Source organism: Rhea pennata, chromosome 12 (assembly GCF_028389875.1).
Source record: "Rhea pennata isolate bPtePen1 chromosome 12, bPtePen1.pri, whole genome shotgun sequence".
Taxonomy (NCBI): Eukaryota; Metazoa; Chordata; class Aves; order Rheiformes; family Rheidae; genus Rhea; species Rhea pennata.
The window spans coordinates 508923-527807 of NC_084674.1; the positions used below are offsets into that span (position 1 = coordinate 508923).

The 18885-nt window shown below is 46.5% G+C and overlaps 1 protein-coding gene across 1 annotated transcript in view; it reads left to right on the top strand.

Annotated features, from left to right (window-relative positions):
• Positions 1-18885, top strand: part of PLXND1 (plexin D1) — a 92232-nt gene that overhangs the window by 24066 nt on the left and 49281 nt on the right. The window contains exons 5-11 of the mRNA XM_062585481.1: positions 268-397; positions 1831-2005; positions 3490-3598; positions 6954-7056; positions 13460-13564; positions 15946-16035; positions 16826-16919. Coding sequence (XP_062441465.1) covers positions 268-397; positions 1831-2005; positions 3490-3598; positions 6954-7056; positions 13460-13564; positions 15946-16035; positions 16826-16919 — 806 coding nt within the window. The remainder of the gene's footprint in view (positions 1-267; positions 398-1830; positions 2006-3489; positions 3599-6953; positions 7057-13459; positions 13565-15945; positions 16036-16825; positions 16920-18885) is intronic.

The window sequence follows — 18885 nt, forward strand, 5'->3', positions numbered from 1 at the left end:
CTTTTCCTTTTCTATTTTATATTCAGTGTGGCATGCTGTCTTCCATACTAAACCAGGTATTCTGCTCATTCTAATGGGAGTACACGCTCTCATCATGACAACCAGACACTTTAAATATAGCAGCAAAGCTTTAGACTTAACTGTGTGAATGGAGGAAAAAGATGCGAGCACAAGTTTTTCTTGGGATCTTTTCTTGTAACGATTTCAACATCTTTATCAACTGTCTTAAAAATGATCAACCATAAATTGTTCTCCTGTCTATTACAGGTGTTCGCTGCAGCACGAGTGTGCAAATTTCACTGAGGCCAATTTCTGGGCGAGTGCAAGCGAAGGAGTGCAGCAGTGCCCTTCCATGACCATCTTGGAGTCCGAAATAAATATCGACAAAGAGAACCCGGTACGTTTGATATGGATCCTAAATTAATAATGTGCAGCATCCCATAGAGTCATTACCTGCACTCATACATAGCAGCACTCCTGCAGAGCTCTGAGCTGGCTTGTGAGGCATGCTGAGCTCGGCTGTATGCTATAGCATCAGGGCAAGATTTTCAGAAGCACCTAAAAGTGACACCCTGGAAATCAGCAGATTTCAGTAGGAAATCAGCAGGTGAACAGAACTTCTAAAGCTGCTAAACTATTTAGACCCACTGGAATATCTTACCATGATCAAAATACGGATGACCAGCTGCAAGCAGCTAAATCAGTTCTTTTTTTGTTTTTGTATTGTTACTATTTTTAACAATAATTTAATTATATTTATTTAAAATTTTCATGAAAGCATTTTATCTACCAAAAGTAAGATTTAATATGCAAAAATGTTTAATAGAAATGCCCATAATTTTGGTGGTTTTTGTTTAGAGACTTTTTGTGCCAAAGTCCTTGACAAACCCTAACACAGGAAATGGCTTATAAACAGGCAACAGTAGGGGCCAGAGTGCAGGAACAGAGCTGGAGAGAAGGAACTTAGATCAGCAATCCACAAGACCTTGAACACCAGTTTGGTTTCTGCTTTTAATGCATAGCAGTGTGGTTAGAGGGTCCAGTGAGGGAACGCCAGTGGACGCAGCAGGGCTGTGCAAGCCAGGAGTGTGATCCTCTGCAAAGGGGTTCCTTTTCTGCTAAACCTTCAGTTCCTTCACCTTGGTGATAGACAGCAAAAGAAACCACCTGAAGCCCGTTCAGTCCCAGTGTAGCCCAGAAGGCGGTCGTTAATGTCTTCCTGCGGGCTGGGAGCAGCCCTCACACCAGAGTTGCATGAATTCTCTGATGGGTGGGGGAGATCTCCCTGTCGAAGGCTCCTTGAATGATGGACTGATGTGAGCTAGAAGGTTTAGACACTTGAAAGCAGGGATTGTGGGTGTGTAGGTTGTTTTCTGCCCTACCCTCTACTCTTCCTCCTCCTCCTGGAGCTGCCTGGGGCTTCCCTGGGAGCGGCTGAGATGCACCAGCCCCTCTCTAAGGCAGTGGGGGAGCTGAGCAGAAAGGGACGTGTCTGGGCAGAGGCGGCTGAGGACAGCTTGGACAGATGGGGAGAGTTTAGCCTTTACTTTCTTTGTGTCTTTGAGCATCAAGTAAAGTCCTTGGCTAGTTTTTAATGCCAGCTGATAACATACCAGCTGCATTTGTTGAAATTCCTAGTGACAGATTTTACTACTGAAGCAAATTTTTGTATGTATATGGCTTTTTGGAATTTAAAACATATGAAAAGGAAGTAAATAGCTATCAGTAGACTTGTGCTGGAGTTGCTAGCCTATAAAAAGCTTGCAAATCATTCTCAAACTCTCTATAGAAATTTTTACAATAACAATGGATTTTTTTGTCCAAATATAGGCTCTGATAATACAAATAAATGGGACAATCCCAAACCTGAATGGAACAAACATATCATGTGATTATGGGAATAATATCCACACGGTAGCCAGAGTTGCCAGAGATGATGTAAACCAATTCATTTATTGCAGTTTACTTCCACGAGAAAAATATCCAGCATTTCCAGACAACCAAGGTATGTAGAGGAAAACAAACATTCTAACCACTTTTTTTGGAAATAATTTTTCTTTTCATTTTTAAATTTTTTTAAATTGCATGTGCAAATAATGCATGTGGCTGGGGGAGGTTGTTTCTATTTTATAGGCCACGTCACTTCAAAGTTTGGGAGTCCCACCGTCTTAACTCTAATTGACAGAATTTTCAAATCTATCAATTTTTGGTTCAAATAGCAGAATTCAAAAGCCAGTTCATTTACTTATTAAGATTTATCTTTTGTGTCTGATTAAAAGCTTCTGCTTTAAATTCAGTAAGTATTAAAATAAATAAGTTTTACTCTGGTAGAAATAATATCGCCATTTTCAGATGTTCCTATTTAATTTCTCTTCTAAATATGCACTACCTTTCAGGAGAAATTTCAGAAGAAAAGCAAATATGCACCTAGAGAAAGCTCAGGAACTGTAATCCTATTTGTCTAATCAAAAGCCAGACAGAGATCTGCTAGTATTCTCCCTAATCTTAGATACTGCCAAGACTGAATGCCCAGTTTGTGGCTACCTGGAAGCTATGTTCTAGAGGTGATGAGCATCTGCAGTTCTGGTTGAAGTCAACTAGGACTTGAAAGTCAGGCTTACAAGATCTGATACTGGCTAGATAGAAACTGAGACACTCCAGTTTTACACTCCTTCTGAAAAGTTTGATACTGCAATTCAGACTTAAGTGCGTACTAAATTTGTATCTTTCAAGACTGGAGTGAATGCTTTATTGAAGAAGGTTGACTTCAGTAGGAGAGGAATTAGCTAGTCATTTTGAAAATCCCACTTCCTATAGGCAAGTTTGTAAAGCTGCATTGTTTTTCACCATATCTATCCAAAGAATGGAAGATCGTTAACTGTTTTGTATTGTTTGTTACAGCAGTATCCAAATGAATTTCTGGAATCCAGTGCACTGATTTATTGTACATCCCCTGAAAGAGGCATTGTCTCTTGTCCCTGGTACTTTTGTGGCAAAATTGAAGGGGGGGGGCAAATGAAGCAGTCTGCGAGGAGGAGGGCTAGTATAGCAATATTAAGTAGTTAAAAAAGGAGTTTCTACTCTTTTCTGGTTTGTTGGCATGGGGAAAATGAGTGGGGTTTTAAAACATGTTAACTCACATATTTTAATTATCTTTTTTTTAAAAAAAATCATTTAGCACCTACTGTAAGCTAAGACAATAATTAACTCTGCTAATTAACACTTGCAAAACATGTTAGAATTTTCTGCTGAAAGTCGCAATGTTCTTTCCTGGTGAGGGTGGTGTAAAGCGTTGATTTAAGAGTGAAGAGTTTCAGGTCAGAGGGCAAAAGATGAATGGTCCAAGCTCTGAAATGCAACTCGAAGGAAGCCCTAGAGAAAACAAATCAGATTTAGATGTTGTTTTCCCAAGGGTCGGTCCTGTCTTCTAAGACTGAGTACGAATGAGAGGCTCTTGCAGTCCAGTATTTTTTGGCTTGATTCTTTCAGATCACGTGATCGTCGAAACTGCTCTCCGGGTCAACAACAAAAATATTATCTGGGCCAATTTCACCATCTACGATTGCAAAAGAACTGGAAACATTTACCCAAAGAGAGTGTAAGTGATCGTAATTCACACACAGCTGAGCCGCCAAAGGAGTTTTGCTGGGGAGGGGGGGTGGCACAGTGCTGACGGGCAGTAGGTGATGCTGCAGTGGCTCAGGTTAGAACAGGTGGTTGCATCCCCTGCTCCTTTGCACCAGGGTAAATTGAGCAGTTCAAAACAGACTGTGCACATACACCTTTTCAGAAGACCCTCACTGCGTGGGGTTAATTGAGTGAGAGCAGTCTCCCTGCCAGTGGGACAGTTTGAGGCCTGGGCAGGATTTGGCAGGAATGTAGTTGTTGCACTGCCAGGGATTTACAAAGGAAGGGTCCTAGCAGCGTCTCAAGCCATCTGGACATTTTGGCTTCCCCCCACCCCCCAATGCGAATATTATTTTTATACAAAACTTGTTCTGTTAACCCTTAGAGCACTGAACTAATCTTCCTAATGAATCCCATCTGGGAATCTGCAGGGCAATACGAGGGAAAGGGTATTGGGGAAGATTGGACATTAGGGAGAAAGTCTTGAGAACGGAAGACTTTCCTTTGATTCAGGAGGATGGGATTAGAGACCTTCTGGGCAGACTAGACATCCACAAATCCATGGGCCCGGATGGGATGCACCCACAGGTACTGAGGGAGCTCGCGGATGTTGTTGCCAGGCCACTCTCCATCATCTTTGAAAGGTCCTGGAGAACTGGAGAGGTGCCTGAGGACTGGAAGAAAGCCAGTGTCACTGCAGTCTTCAAGAAAGGCAAGAAGGAGGACCCGGGCAACTATAGGCCTGTCAGCCTCACCTCCATCCCTGGAAAGGTGATGGAACAGCTCATTCTGGATGTCATCTCCAGACATAGGGAGGAAAAGAAGGTGATCAGGAGTAGCCAGCGTGGATTCACCAGGGGGAAATCCTGCTTAACCAATCTGATAGCCTTCTGTGATGGAATGCCTGGCTGGGTAGATGAGGGGAGAGCAGTGGACGTTGTGTACCTTGACTTCAGCAAGGCTCTTGACACTGTCTCCTATCACATCCTCCTAGAGAAGCTCAGGAGGTGTGGGTTAGATGAGTGGACAGTGAGGTGGATTGAGAACTGGCTGAAAGGCAGAGCTCAGAGGGTTGTCATCGGTGGCGCGGAGTCTAGTTGGAGGCCTGTGGCTAGTGGTGTCCCCCAGGGCTCAGTACTGGGTCCCATCCTGTTCAACTGCTTCATCAATGACCTGGATGAGGGGACAGAGTGCCTCCTCAGCAATGATACCAAGCTGGGAGGAGTGGCTGATACAGCTGAGGGCTGTGCTGCCATTCAGAGAGACCTGGACAGGCCGGAGAGCTGGGCGGAGAGGAACCTGCTGAGGTTCCACAAGGGCAAGTGCAGAGTCCTGCACGTAGGGAGAAATAACCCTAGGCACCAGTACAAGCTAGAAGGTGACCTTCTGGAGAGCAGCTCTGCAGAGAAGCACCTGGGAGTGCTGGTGGATGACAAGTTGACCATGAGCCAGCAATGTGCCCTTGTGGCCAGGAGGGCCAATGGTCTCCTGGGGTGCATTAGGCAGACTGTTGCCAGCAGGTCGAGGGAGGTGATCCTGTCCCTCTCCTCAGCCCTGGTGAGGTGGCATCTCGAGTACTGCGTCCAGTTCTGGGCTCCCCAGGATAAGAGAGACATGGAGCTACCGGAGAGAGTCCAGCGTAGGGCTACGAAGATGATCAGAGGGCTGGAGCATCTGCCCCGTGAGGAACGGCTGCGAGAGCTGGGCCTGTTCAGCCTGGGGAAGAGCAGACTGAGGGGGGATCTTGTCAATGTGTGTAAGTACCTGAAGGGAGGGTGTCAAGGGGACGGGGCCAAACTCTTTTCAGTTGTCCCATGTGACAGGACAAGAGGCAATGGGCAGAAATTGAAGCACAGGAAGTTTCGTCTGAACCTAAGGGGGAATTTCTTCACTGTGCAGGTGACAGAGCACTGGAACAGGTTGCCCAGAGAGGTCGTGGAGTCTCCTTCTCTGGAGATACTCAAAGCCTGCCTGGATGCAACCCTGTCTACCATGCTCTAGGTGACCCTGCTGAGCAGGGAGGTTGGACTAGATGATCTCCAGAGGTCCCTTCCAACCTTACTGATTCTATGATTCTAAGATTGCATTTGCATTTAAGCTAATGTTGCTTATTTGTAGTGTAGCCATTGTCAGCAGGTCATAGGAATATGGAATGTCCTTTGGGGACAAGTCAGGGCCTGAGGCTTTTGTGGAAGCATGTAGATTGTGATGTGCCAAGGGGAGGGAGGGTTTCTCCCTGCAGAAAGGTTAGGCAAGACCCAAACTCATGCCTTCTGATTGCTGAATGGCCCTATCCATCTCCACCCACTTCTAGAAGGCATCTCATCATCTGTGGTTGCCCTCTGACATACTCCAAGAACAGTTTCTAACCGATCCCTCAGACTGAAAACTAAGAAGCGAGTTTGTAGGAAGCAGAGTCTGGGGGCACTGGGGATGTGGTGTGGAGTCCAAAGCAGCTAACAGACCAGCAGCACGTGGTTCTTGGGCTGCTGGAAGGGGAAAGAGACTTGTAGTGCTTGTTGAATGGTCTGGGGAAGAGTGAGCTGAGAAAGGCCACACTGCACAGGGAGAAGGAGTTGAAGCAGAAAGAGAAGTGGGCCTCAAGCTAGAGGGGAGAGGACAAAGATGCAGTGGATATCCTTGGTTCTGCTTAAAGCTGAAGAAGTCTACTTGTTTGCAAGACAAATCAGGCAAACAAGCCATGTGTGTGCCATGCTGAGTCACCTCTCCAGCTCCAGGGCTGCGTAGGAGCAGCCACGTGTCCTTCATCAGATGGGGTGGGGTGGGGTGAGGTGAAGGTCTGGCTTCCACCCACAGAAGTCTGCGTGTTTCAAGGATATAGCAAGGTAGTCTGATCGTTTTGAGCTCAGTGGTCCTGCCAGTGTGAGAGCCCACATCCTGCATAAAACCATGGAGAAGAGCCTTTGTGGCGAATTAGCCTGCCTGACTGCGGAATCTGACAAAGGGGGAAAGTGTATTTTTTATTAAATAGGGGAGGAGAGCAAAGCTGGTAGCTCTGAATCTCTCTGTGATCTAGGCCCCGGGTGGTTATGCCACAGGCACTGTCGCCTTGCCTGCCCCGTGGGGTTAGCCATCTTGATACCATGCTGGGGAACAACCTCAGGACGTGACTGACCGACCTCATCTCCAGTCACAGCTAACAGTAAGAGGAAGAGAGAAAACGCCAGCACCTCCAATAGATGGATTTTTCCTAGGCACCATTAAAGATTGAACACAATGTGTGAAAATTTCTAATTTGCCTGAGGTTTGGCTCCACTGAGCAGCCTGAAATCTGCCCTGCTTTCACTGCACCTTTGGCATTTCAGATGCACCAGCTGCCTCTCAACCCGATGGAAGTGTTACTGGTGCCCCTCGAAGTACATGTGTGTCTCCAACCACTCACAATGTGAGGATGCGCTGCAGATGAAAGTAAGGCCCATCAAACTGTTATTTTATGAGATCTTCCCACTTTGCTGTGTTGTTGTTATTGTTTTCCTTCTTTTTCTGGGGGAACAGAAACAGATGGCCTTGGTTTTACAGCTCTGCCCCCGTACTCTACAGTTACGGGTCGGGGCAGCTTAGAGAACTGAGATTCTCTGTATCACTGACTTGCTGTGTGGCCTTGGGTAAGTCTCTGCAGTTTGTAATGTAATAATACACATTGCATTTCTAAAGTGCTTAGCAGATGGAGAGCTGCAAGGGCCCCTCTGAAGTGTTGTTCTGCATGTTCCATGTTTGCAGTGTTCTCCAAAAACACGGATAAGCATGGGAGCTGGAGACAGGGTGCAGACCATCTCACGTCAAGGTCCCCAGTTCGAGCTTCCCTTTACTTAGCATATGCTGAGCATGCTGTAATTTTTAGAATGCCGTGTGGTACGTTTTGATCCCCTTTTAGCAGATGGGGAAGCTGAAGTGAAACGAGATGAACAGACTCCTTGGAGAACAGGGAAAAGTGCTGGCAGAGACAGGGTAGGGGAGCCCGGCCCCACGTGCGCTGCCGGTTGCGCAGCCCGGGGACAGGAGGGTCCCCTCCAGGAGGGCTCTGCAGGCATTAGTAAGCGTCAGCCTCCGCCACGCGCCTCCTGACAAGGTGTAGCCATCCTCTGTCGCCCGCTGGCCCCTTTGCAGGCCGCCGCAGCAGCGGCTGAGGCGTGTGTTGCAGTGGAGTTCGTGCGTCGCTTTGTCCCCATAAATGCTGCGAAGCAGGACGTGGGCAGGGCAGGCGAGCGTCGGCTGTGCTCGCCCTTGAGCTGCGGACAGGGCTCCCCTTTCCAGCCATCGAGCCCAGCGCCTTCTCCTGCCTCTCTGGCACTGACCGGCATGCGTGAGACGAGGCTCGCAAGCCAGGGAGCAGATGCCCGTGCACGAGGAGTTCCCACGGAAGGCATTGAGCGTTCCTGGTCATTTTAGCAGGCTATGTCCCTTGGCTCTTTAATACCTCTCGTGTCTGGAGTAATGCCTTATTACTCCATATCCTTGGGATGGCTAGATTTAAGTAATAAAATAAATGCAGCAGTATGTTACAATTCATTTAGCTTTTACTAGTTTGTTGTGGTACGTTAGTAATTTGCTAGAGCAACACTGGCAGAGCTCATCTAAAGGAGAAAATCAACCCTTTCCAAATTATAGCTTCTAATAACCCAGAGGCTCAGCGTGTTCCTGCTTCTGAAATTTAAATTGAAGTTGATTTAAATAAAATTGGCTTTTTAGCAATCAGTCTGCTGTAGATCCAAGCCAAGCTTTTACACTTTAAATTGAGTATTCCTTTGGCACTGGTGCTCTGAACTTCATCTAAGCTTTTTCAGAGATTCCCCATGCTTGCCACCTTTATGTACTTTGGCCCCTGTGTCAGACTTCCTGTTCTCACCTTCCAGACTTGACCCCGGAGCTGCAGCAGCTTTGCAGCTCTGCCCCTTTACATCCTGCCTCCTTTAATGGGAAGTAGGTAGAGCAGTCCAAATGCGTTAAACAGGGGAGGCAGATATGGACAACACATTGCAACTTCATACATTATAGTCTAATATAAAAACAATATGAAATGTTTCCTGTCACTGTTGAGTTGCAGCTGCTTGATTGTTCTCTGAGAATTCAGGACAGATTTAGCCTTCTTTCTGTTTTGTCAATTGTTTCTGAAAGGACTGTGCTTTTTTATGAATGCCTTAACTGTTTCTAATGAACAGCTTAAAAAAGCACCCTTCACTTTGTAAATTGTTGCAGTTTCAAAAAATATCTGGATATTTATTTTATTGTCTACATGGGAGCTGAGCACTTGAAAACCTTAGTTTGTTGTTGGGGACTGATCCACTGAAATTGTATGAGGCTGTTTCTGGTCCCTACCTGCACAAGAGAGGAGGACTGAAGGAAGATCTGAAGGTATAAGAATATCTAAAAGCCGCTTCATGTGCATGCAATGTGAACTAGTTGCAGTGCTCAGCAGGGCAGGCTGTATGGAGATCGGGGCTCCAGCACAACCTTGTTCTTGTGGCACGAAGGCTGATGGCGTGCTGGCAGAGCCAAGGCTGCTCCCTGTAGGCACTGGCAGCTTTGGCCTGGCAGAACCTTGGCAAGTCTGCTCCTAGGGCAGGTCATGTTGGAGGGCAGCGAGGGCGGGTGGACTACAGCCACCCGTCCAAAGCCTGTCCAAGTGCCTGTTTCTCTGGATCACCTCCTGAGGTCCTTCTGTTCTCTTGTTTTGTTTTCTCCTGATGGATGAATTGCCAGTGAGGGCTGCGAGTCTCGGACGTGGTAGTGATGGATGATTTCAAAATACCATAGACAGACAGACAGCGTGTGATGCTAAAAATAACCTTCTGGCAGAGATATGCAGCACGTTTCACTGCTTGGAGTGATCTGCAGGCCATTTCCAAGATGACAAATCATTACATTGTGTTTGTAACTTTGCCTGTGTTAGTGTGGGATCGCATGCAGCATCCTGCAGAAGGTATCCTGTGTTTGCAGCAAGCGACAGGCACAAAAGGAAGCCAGAGATAGGGGAAGTGGGATTAGTATTCAGCCCCTGCCTCTCCCCCATTCACAGGCAAGCTCTTGCGTGTGGGCGTGCTGTATTGCCACCCAGCGATGTAAACACAGAGTTTACAGGAGTTGTTGACTTGAATAGAAAAGTGGCTCTGGATTTGCACTAGGAGCAACTGACCCTTGGCCATAGCTTTGCCTCTTGCTTCTTTAGCCTCAGGAATCATCTGTGGCCAAGGGAGCAAACTGCCTGCAGCACTGAGGGTTGATCTAACCAAGCAAGGGCAGCCCAGCCCATGGGAGCTGCATCCCAGAAGAAAAATCTGGAGGTCCACCTGCAGCCTGCCATCTGAGCACTGCTCCTTGGACCCATCAGGGATCTGCCTGAGGGGGACAGAGTGAGAGCATCCTCATGCCTCCAGGATTTGGCTATCGGACCAGTGCTTCTCTTGAGTCTACAGCTGTTCCTTAGTGTCAGTGTGCTTCACAGTAGAGCTTGTGTTTCTAAAGAGACAAATCAACACCAAAACTCTGTATCTCAGCATGTACGTGCATTTGGGTGGACCATTACTGCAGCGGTTCACACATCTCAGGTTGCTGCGAAAGCACGACCTTATGGATCTTTGTACCTGTTTCCAAGTATTGTGTGTCTGAACACAGCTACCTGCTCCTGCTGCTGAGTGGGAGATGAGGTGTAGCTCTTGTTAGAAGCAAAGATTTTGAACTGGAGAAGAGGAGACAGATCTGTGGTAGAGAAGTTGATATGCAAGTTGTCATCCTCAAGAGAACAGCTGAGGGGCAGTGGATGGCAGCAGGACTGTAGAGGAGGTGGCTGAGAACCACAACAGATTAATCCTTAATCAATGTTTTTAGTCACTGCTGGTATACAGTGTGTTTCTCCTTAAATCTAAGGGCAAAGCTTAGATGATAAGAGGACTTTTAAAGGTCTCATGTTATCGGATTGACTTTGTCCTGGAGAAGCCACTGCAACTTTGCTGGCTTGTAAAGTTACACAATTGCCTAAAATCATTTGTGTCCTTTGACTTAAGTGTAGCTGCTTCTTGAAACACATGGGGAAGACCTGTTATTTAGCAGAGAAAGGAGAAATATGTTTTGCACAGCTCAGCCCAGGTGTACCTGCAGAACCGTGTCCAAAGAGATATCGGTGCATATTTTAGAACTGGAGCCCATGCTGAAAGGCCTGTGCTGGATGTGGGATCTCATGTGCAGACAGCTAGTGTGGTCAGATTGCTGGTGCATCTTCATGCAGTGAGCCAGGAAAATACCACTTGATGCTGGAGTAAGAGCAGGAAACGAGGTAAAACTGAGCTGATGTTACCAAGAATACCTTGAATAGTAAAGGGATCCACAGCTATATGATTGCCATGAGCTGACGTGTGGGCTTGAGGCTGCCAGAGCCCTGCCTTGTCTGTGCTCACTCTTGTTCCAGTGCCAGGGAGGACAGGAACATGTGGGTGGGCAAAAGGTTGGACCTTGACAGCCCAACAATGGACCTGCTTGACTGGCTGTGGGGCTGCACCCCTGGACTGCATGGGACAGAGCGGGCTCAGGGTGGCCAAGTATTGGCACCAGAAATACTCTTCTGGGTGAAGGCAGAAAACCACAGTCATGGACAGAGGTCTCCAGGAGCGTGGCATGGCGTAGTGAAAGTTTCACTAGGTCTTTCTACATACTGCTTCCATCTACTTTTGTGTGAGGCAAAAACCAAAGGACTAAAGCTGGAATTACCTATCTTGGCAAAGATAACTGCATGCTTTTCCTTACTTTCTCTCCTCTGATCTCTTACTCCAGATTTGAAGTGCAGCTGGATATTGCACCTGGCTCAGGCACGTTCCTGCTTTATCTCTGTGGGCCTTTTTAATACTCTTCCCACTGATAGGAGTAGAACAACTTGCAGAATAGTGTAGTCCTGCACGTGTAGTCCTGTAAACATGGTTATTTGCACCCCAGTCTAAACTTTAAGGGGAAAAAAGTGTTGCTGGTGTTTTCAGGGTGCTCCTTAAAACTGTTTTGCTGGGAAGGCAGCGTCATACTGGCTTCATCTGTAGCATTCTAAACATTCAGACCCTTCTTCCTGATCCAGACAGGAGTGATCTAATCAGCTGGAAAGCTCTATTTTAGCACTGATGAACAGCAGGAGAAAGAACTGCAAGACGACAAGTTAATCAGTCCTCTGAAGTGTATTTATCTAGCAAGCTATGCTGGCTGCTGTGACATGCAAGGACACCTCAGCCCGTAGGAGCTTTTGCATGATTTTGCAGCCATACCCCTGCTGGTTTTATTTTAACTCCTCTGATTCTCGTAGAGGAGACTCGGGCCTGAAATCTCTCGCCATTGCTTTGCTTTGTTGTTTTACTTCCCTTATCATGTGCATCTCTCTGTTACTTAATCTCCTTGTTCAGGCGGCACCAACTGTGCTTGGTTAAGATCAATGTCTCGATAAGAAATGAAGCATGTTTTCCATAGTCAAACAAGCATTTCCAGATAGTTCCCTGACCCTCTAGCTGAGTTGGGGGAAGGCAAGAGAGGAACGTCACGCTCACTGTGCGTTCAGCGCTGGGGATGCGCTCTGCTATGCGTCTCGGCGTTAGGCCGGACTCTTACCTCTTGTGAGCGCAGATCAAGGACAACTGAATTGGCATCATCAGAGTCACGGTGGGGTAATCGTCAGTGCAAGTGAGAAGAAAATCTTGCCTGCTATAAATTATTCTGTATAATGGGCCAAATATTTTGTTGTCGTTTACCCCAATGGCTCCACTGTCAAAGGCATTAATCTGGATATACCCTGGGGCAGTGGAGAATCTGGCTCCATTTTTCCTGTAGCTTTGCAGGGTAATTTACATCTCACGAGTGAACAGGATGGACTTGTCATGCAGATTTGGATTTTGAGTCAGCTCCAGTACCTAAGCCATCAATTTAAAGTGAGAACAGAAGCAGGGGGACAGATGACCTTTTAAAATCATTTTTCAGCTTCATTTAGGCCTTTCATTTCAACTGCCCTACTGTGGCAGTCCCCTTCCTGAAGCCCCCTACAGCTCATTATACCCTTTCCTCCACACACACGCATACACATAAACCCACACACACTTCTGAAACAGTAATGTGCAGAAAGGAGACCACTGGAAAGCGAAGTCTCTGCAGGGGCTTGCAGAAATGCGCACTGCAGCGTATGAGACATTGGCTGCCTGCTGGAAAGGGGGGTCGCACTGGCAGGTTTGTAGTTGTACGAAGCAGCACATCCCTTCAGTGTCACTGCGGCCCCCTCTTCTAACGTTTAAGTGCATGTGATAAGCGAGCTGCCCCAGAGTGGCAGCTAGGTAGTGCATATGGATTTGCTTTGTATCCGGGAGCACATTTATTGCAGTGCAGAAGGGTGAAAAGTCCTGGACTGACAGCGCCATCGCTCAGAGCTGAGACCTTCCACCATCCAGGTGCTGCAGAGGAGCCCTTTCAGGAGCCAGGGGGAGATACTTATTTCATTCCTGTCATGCCCTGGCTGACTGCCGATGAGAGCACCAGTCCGTGGTGGCTGTGGATAAGCCATCCCGGGAGCCAGGCCACCGCTTCACGGTTATCTAACAGCCAGCAGAGGCTGTGCATTGTGAGTCGGTGCCGTCTTGGTCTGGACCTAAAGCCGGTGGCTCGGGGAGGAAGGCTCCACGTTGAGCTGCTCGTCTGTTTGCATCACAGCGGCTTTTTGGTATTTCACTTTCATGGATTGCAGTGTGAAATGAATTTTATCATTAGGCCCCTGTGTTTCTCGCTATCTCGTCACTGAAGAAGCTGAGTGCGTACCTTGCTAACCTCTCTTTTATTTTTCTTGTTCTGTAAATAACAGGAGAAAATTGACTGTCCACGGATTGTACCTGCCCCTTTAGAGCCAGTGCCCACAGGAGCTTCTCAAGACATTATAATCTCACTGGCCAATGCGACTTTCCCAAAGGTAAGTGAGTTTCTAGAAAGAGCAGAAAGGTAACAGTGAGCTAATGTTAGCTCATGAGGTGATTCTATGTTGACGTACAGCTAGGAGGCCGGGAATCAGCTGAAGGATTTTTAAGTACAAGCTAATTTCTACCCCAGGAATGAGGTGATGGGTCCAGTCCCGCTTCATATTAGCAGCTGAAATAGCTGCGTTAACAAAAGATGCTGGTGGAAAGTAGCCACCCCAATGGCAAGTGAGCTTTCATGGCAAAGCCAAGGGGAAATGCAGTTTGTGGACAGACACTTTCCAGGGAGCTCCTGCAATTAATGACAGACCTTTCGCATCCCGTGGAAAAAGGAGGTTTATGCACCTTGTAAAATAGTCACCAGAACAAAATCTTTGGGGGACATAAAAGTCTAATTTTCCTTGTGGATATTTGTTTCCAACTAGAGAGTGTGCAGGTATTCAGCTTTCGCAAGGGAACCCTTGCAGAGCTGCATGTAAGTCCATCCCCGTGGCTTCTGGAAAAGCAAGAGACACTGTTAGAAATGAAAGTACAAGCAAGGACGAAGCCCAGAACTGCAGGCAGAATGCCCTGTGCTAGCTAAGCAACTTGTTGGAATATGACAAGGAAATATGTTTTAACTTTTTCACGAAGTCCTTTCTGTGAATTTTTCTGGCATGTGAATTGTCATAGGACAATCTGTGGGAGTGGACCTCAAATGCTGCCTTCTGAGATGTTTCACACCAGAAGAAACCAGAGGAATTTAATGTAGGGGATCTGGGCAATGGGAAAATATTTGACTAAGCTCTGGTATTTGTAGGAAGCTGCCCTGTGTCATTTTGGGTTGAGTCTTCAGCTAGGCCCTGGGAGGTCTGGTTTGTGATATCCCTATGGAGGATATCTATACACTGGCCAGCCAGGTAACGCTGCTTTTTTTTAGGGAAATGAAATGACTTGGGAAAGCTTGTAGAGTTATAAAGCTTATATCTCAGGAGGGCAGCAGGAAGAAGCTGTAAGACGTTGGGTTAGCTGTGCTTCCGCCAGACCTTATTCTCCTCAGCACACCAGCAAAAAGGACTCTCCAAGCTCTGGCTTGGGCTCCTGTTTCCTGCAGAAGGTCTGGCCTTTGTAAATAAGGATGTGCCCCTCTACAATCAGCAGAAAAGGGTGAGAAATTGCTCTTCCTCTGTGGGTGTTTGAGGTGGCTAAAGAGGAAGCAATACCACATGTAACCTGATAGGAAATGAAGTCAACAGGAAAGTGACTGAGGCACCTCCATTCCCAGAGGGTGGCTGGAGAGACTATCTTACAATCTGACTTCCTCCTTCCCACCATCTGCAAAGCTGTCCTGGAGCCGTCAGGCAGGATTAGTTCTTCTTTATTTTCTGCAGTTGCTCTGAAGGATCAGGAGACCCAAAGTACCTTTGTTAGCATCCTGGAAACTGTTAATGTGCTGACAAAAGCAGGGAGAGGGCATGGATTTGTTTAAAAAGTGGAACTTACATGGGTGCAAATGATTCATAGCAAAAGATTCCAGTTTCTGTCTTAGTGCCACATATGTGTTCTGTGAGTCAGCAGCTCCACGCCAGCAATCCGATGACATTTTTAATCAGATCTGTCAGGTTTTCAAGTGTAGTTAGAGTGCAGTAGTAGTGAAGCATCAACTTCCTTGGAGATGAGATTTTTTCCTGCAGAACGGGAGCACAACAGTAACCAGGGCAGGATACCATCCCTTGTGTTATTAGTGAAACAGCACAGCAAATCTGTGTTTGAACATGTTCTCAGCTAGAACCTCATCTGAAGCAGAGATTTGCTCAGTACAGCTGTTAGGCAAAGAAAGGTGGCTTTGAGCCCAAATCACTGACTGGTTTACAATCCAGTTTTGGCAACACTGCTTGGGACCAGTTTGGCTCCCAGTATAAGCTGCAGCCTGGGCTCTAAACTCCACCTGTTTAAAGGAAATCCCTCCCCCTCCCCCCCAACACCGATTACTGTGTTGACAAGGGATTACCAGAGTGTAACCCCCGGGCAACGCGTGTCTCCTGGCTCGAACGGGCCATGGATCCGCGACTCCGAAGGAACTGTCAGATGTGTCAAATGTCAGGTCATTCAGCTTTCTAGCCGCGCACTGGGCAAGGGCAAGAGGGAGGTTTGGGTTCATCTGTGATGTTCATCCTGAAGTAGTTAAATGCTCAGTGTGTAACAGAGCAGGATTAATATGGGAAAGATCCCCACGCTCATTTACAGTATTGGGTTCTGGTCTTATATTTATACTTGAACCATAGTTGAGGTGTTTAGAGGACAAATCAGGTAAGATGCAGCACCAGTTTTATCTACTGACTGAATACAAATGCAAAAAGCAGTTGTTTGTACCCATTCTGCCCTGTTTCTTCCCCAGGAGACAGCCCTCGAGTGCCATTTTGGAACTGAGCGGACGTTCGAAGCCCAGTGGGTGAACTCCTCCGCTGTTCGGTGCAGCCACGTGCTGGTGAGTGCTGCGAGGGCGCCCGCCGGGGCGGCTCTGCCCCAGTGCCGGCCCCAGCACCGCAAAGCTGCAGCGCTGCCTCCCTCCTCCCGCCCTGCCACAGGGCCGCGCTGGCGGGGAGGGGGCAGAGCAGCTCTGGCTCTCGCAGGTTGCTGTTCCCCTTCCTCTTGTCTGTGAATTGTTCTAGTGCCTTCAGCCTCTGCTCTGCTATGCTTTGGGGAAAGAGCTGTTTGCTTAGCTTTTTAAATGGGAACGGTTCAGTAAAACAAACAAAAGAATTGTCACCTTTTAGTGTTATGGATTCTGTAGCTTTTCTTCCTGAGAAAGGTTTTGGCCTGAGAAAATGCACAGACTCTCACCAAAGATGAGTGTGTGGTATTGAACAAATTACACCTTGGAAATGCAAGCAGATACTTGGGCTTCTGCTGATGGAAATATTTAAAATCGCAGTTGGAGGGTAACACTTCCCTGTTACGTGGCCTGAGAAATTGCGTACTGTGACCAAGCACTAAAAATTCACAGCCTGTCCAGTCTGTTAATTTTAATTTCTATTAAAATGCCAACAAATGAGGGCTCTGTCTTGTTCTGCTTTTGCTGAGATCTTAGCAAAACAGTTAAGGAGGACAGAAGATAACGCGCTCTCCCCTTCTCTCTACTGAAGATCAGAGCTTCCTGTGCTGAGGAAGAGTGGTGGGAGGAGTGCCATGATGAGGGTTCATCAGCTTTGTGTGTATATGTAACCTAGTATTTTGGCTGATTTCATTAATGTTTTTTCATTTGTGTTTTTATGCAGCTCCACACATCAGAAAAAAGCCATCTCTTCCCAGTAAGCCTTCAGCTGAAGGATAAACCAGACAGATTTATTGACAGTCCAGAGATGATGACAGGTTTGAGTTGAAAATATTTTTATTCTGGAATCTTTCAAGCTAACCAAATGAGAGCAGAAGTTTAGTTTTATGTATTCAGGAGAGAGACCACGCCACAGCTCAGAGGTTCTTTCTCTCATGCATGCACAAAACATAGAGTCACGCAGACTTGCAGACGTGTGAATGTGTGCACAGAAACCAGACAGGCTCACACACTCGCAGACAGCCATTTTACACCCGGGCAAATTCAAATCTCATCCTTGAGCACACACAACAGTTGAGATTTTTTTGTCTGCCAATAGTGTATAGAACAGAATGTTCTGAAATACTCAATCACAACAGAAATGCGAAGTGTCTCCCAGGGTCAGCAGAGGAATTCTTCTCAAAGGAGATAAGGAATGGCATGGGGGAAGGGCTCTAGCACAGGCTTTTACGGGAGCATGGCCTCAAGGTTCAGCACTAGGTAAAAACTGAGGGTTTCTTTTTCCCTCCTGTGCTGAGAAGGAATAAAATGTGTAAACACAGTTCACCCCTGGCCCATTCTCTATCTCTGGGAAGAACATATGGGTTCCTAAAAAAGCCCCTGCTACATCAGCAAACTGAGCAATGAAGGGGAAACAGTCAGATTAAAAGCGCATCCAAAACAAAGCATTTAGCTGAGGACAAGCGTAGCCAGTCAGGCTGTGCTTTCCAGCCACCTCTTCTCCCTGCACTGGCCAGGAACTCTGATTTAACTAACAACTGTATGCTGTTGTTGCATCTTTGGGGTTGGTTGCCCTCTCAGTAGTGTCAGTGGTTTTAATAGAAGGTGCTGATTTATATTAGATGCAAATGAGGACTAGATTGTTAAAGTGAGCTTTTCTTAGGAGGAAAGCTGTAATAGGTGGAGAGACATTAGTACTATCAGTCACTGACCCAGGATACAAAGGTTTCCCCGTAGGAAATTCCAGTGTGTAAAGGAGACGTATCTTGCACAGCATTCCACACTGGTGAAATAACCTCTGAAATATCAGCATGAGGAAGCATGAGCCAGAACTTCCTTGCATAAGGAAAAGAGTATCAGGAGTATTTTTTGAGTTGCTAGAGGTAGCCACTAGAAAAGAGGTAGGGCTTTGAGCTAGGATTATTTTAGTATGCAACAAAAGATTTGTATTTCTCCAAGTGAGTTCTGCTGGAAGCAGAAAAGACAGTGCAAAGACCATGGAATCCAGATCTTTCCTGCAAGCAGAAGGAGCCAGTTGATGCAGCCTATGTTTGCATCAGTTTGAATTTGCCAGCATATTTTGAGATCCTGTGGGACCATTATACATCTCTGACTCCTCTTTGCCTTGATCAGATTGGTACAAGTAAAATTATAGAGAGGCTTACAGAACAATTGCAAATAGAGACAGAAATCTGCTGGGCCAATTATATAAATGTGTATATCTTTTATACTGTCTTAAATGGAATTACTGTTATTTTCCATTGATTGTTTTATCAGTATTTGTCAACTTTTATTGTAAACTGCATTTCTGTAGTTCACCGAAGAGAATCTCAGCTCATTGTCCCTGGGTAGAGAGCCAACCAGTGTAACTCATAGAGTAGACTCAAAAAGAGGTGAAATAAGCTCACTTTTTTCACATAGAATGAGAGATTTCCTTGAGTGCCACTGAAGTTTCACTAGCATGAGCACAGACACTGTTGAAGACCAAGAGATTCATTAGTTGTTTATGAAGTGCTTTGAGACCCTCCCCTGAACAGAAGTGCAGAATATGACTGTTTCTTTATTTTATGTTTGCCTGCAAAATATCCTCTGGGGGAAAGGGTGTGAAAGAAATGTTTCCTGAATATTTCTAGCTGTTGATCTCAGCGGATACACATGCTCCAGTGGTAGGAGGCTTTGGGATGAAAGGAAATGTAACCTAGGGCACCAGCTAATAAGGAGGTGAGAGCACTGCAGGAAAATCATTTAGAAGCTGAGCTGAGCAGATCTGAAGGGAGCAGTCAA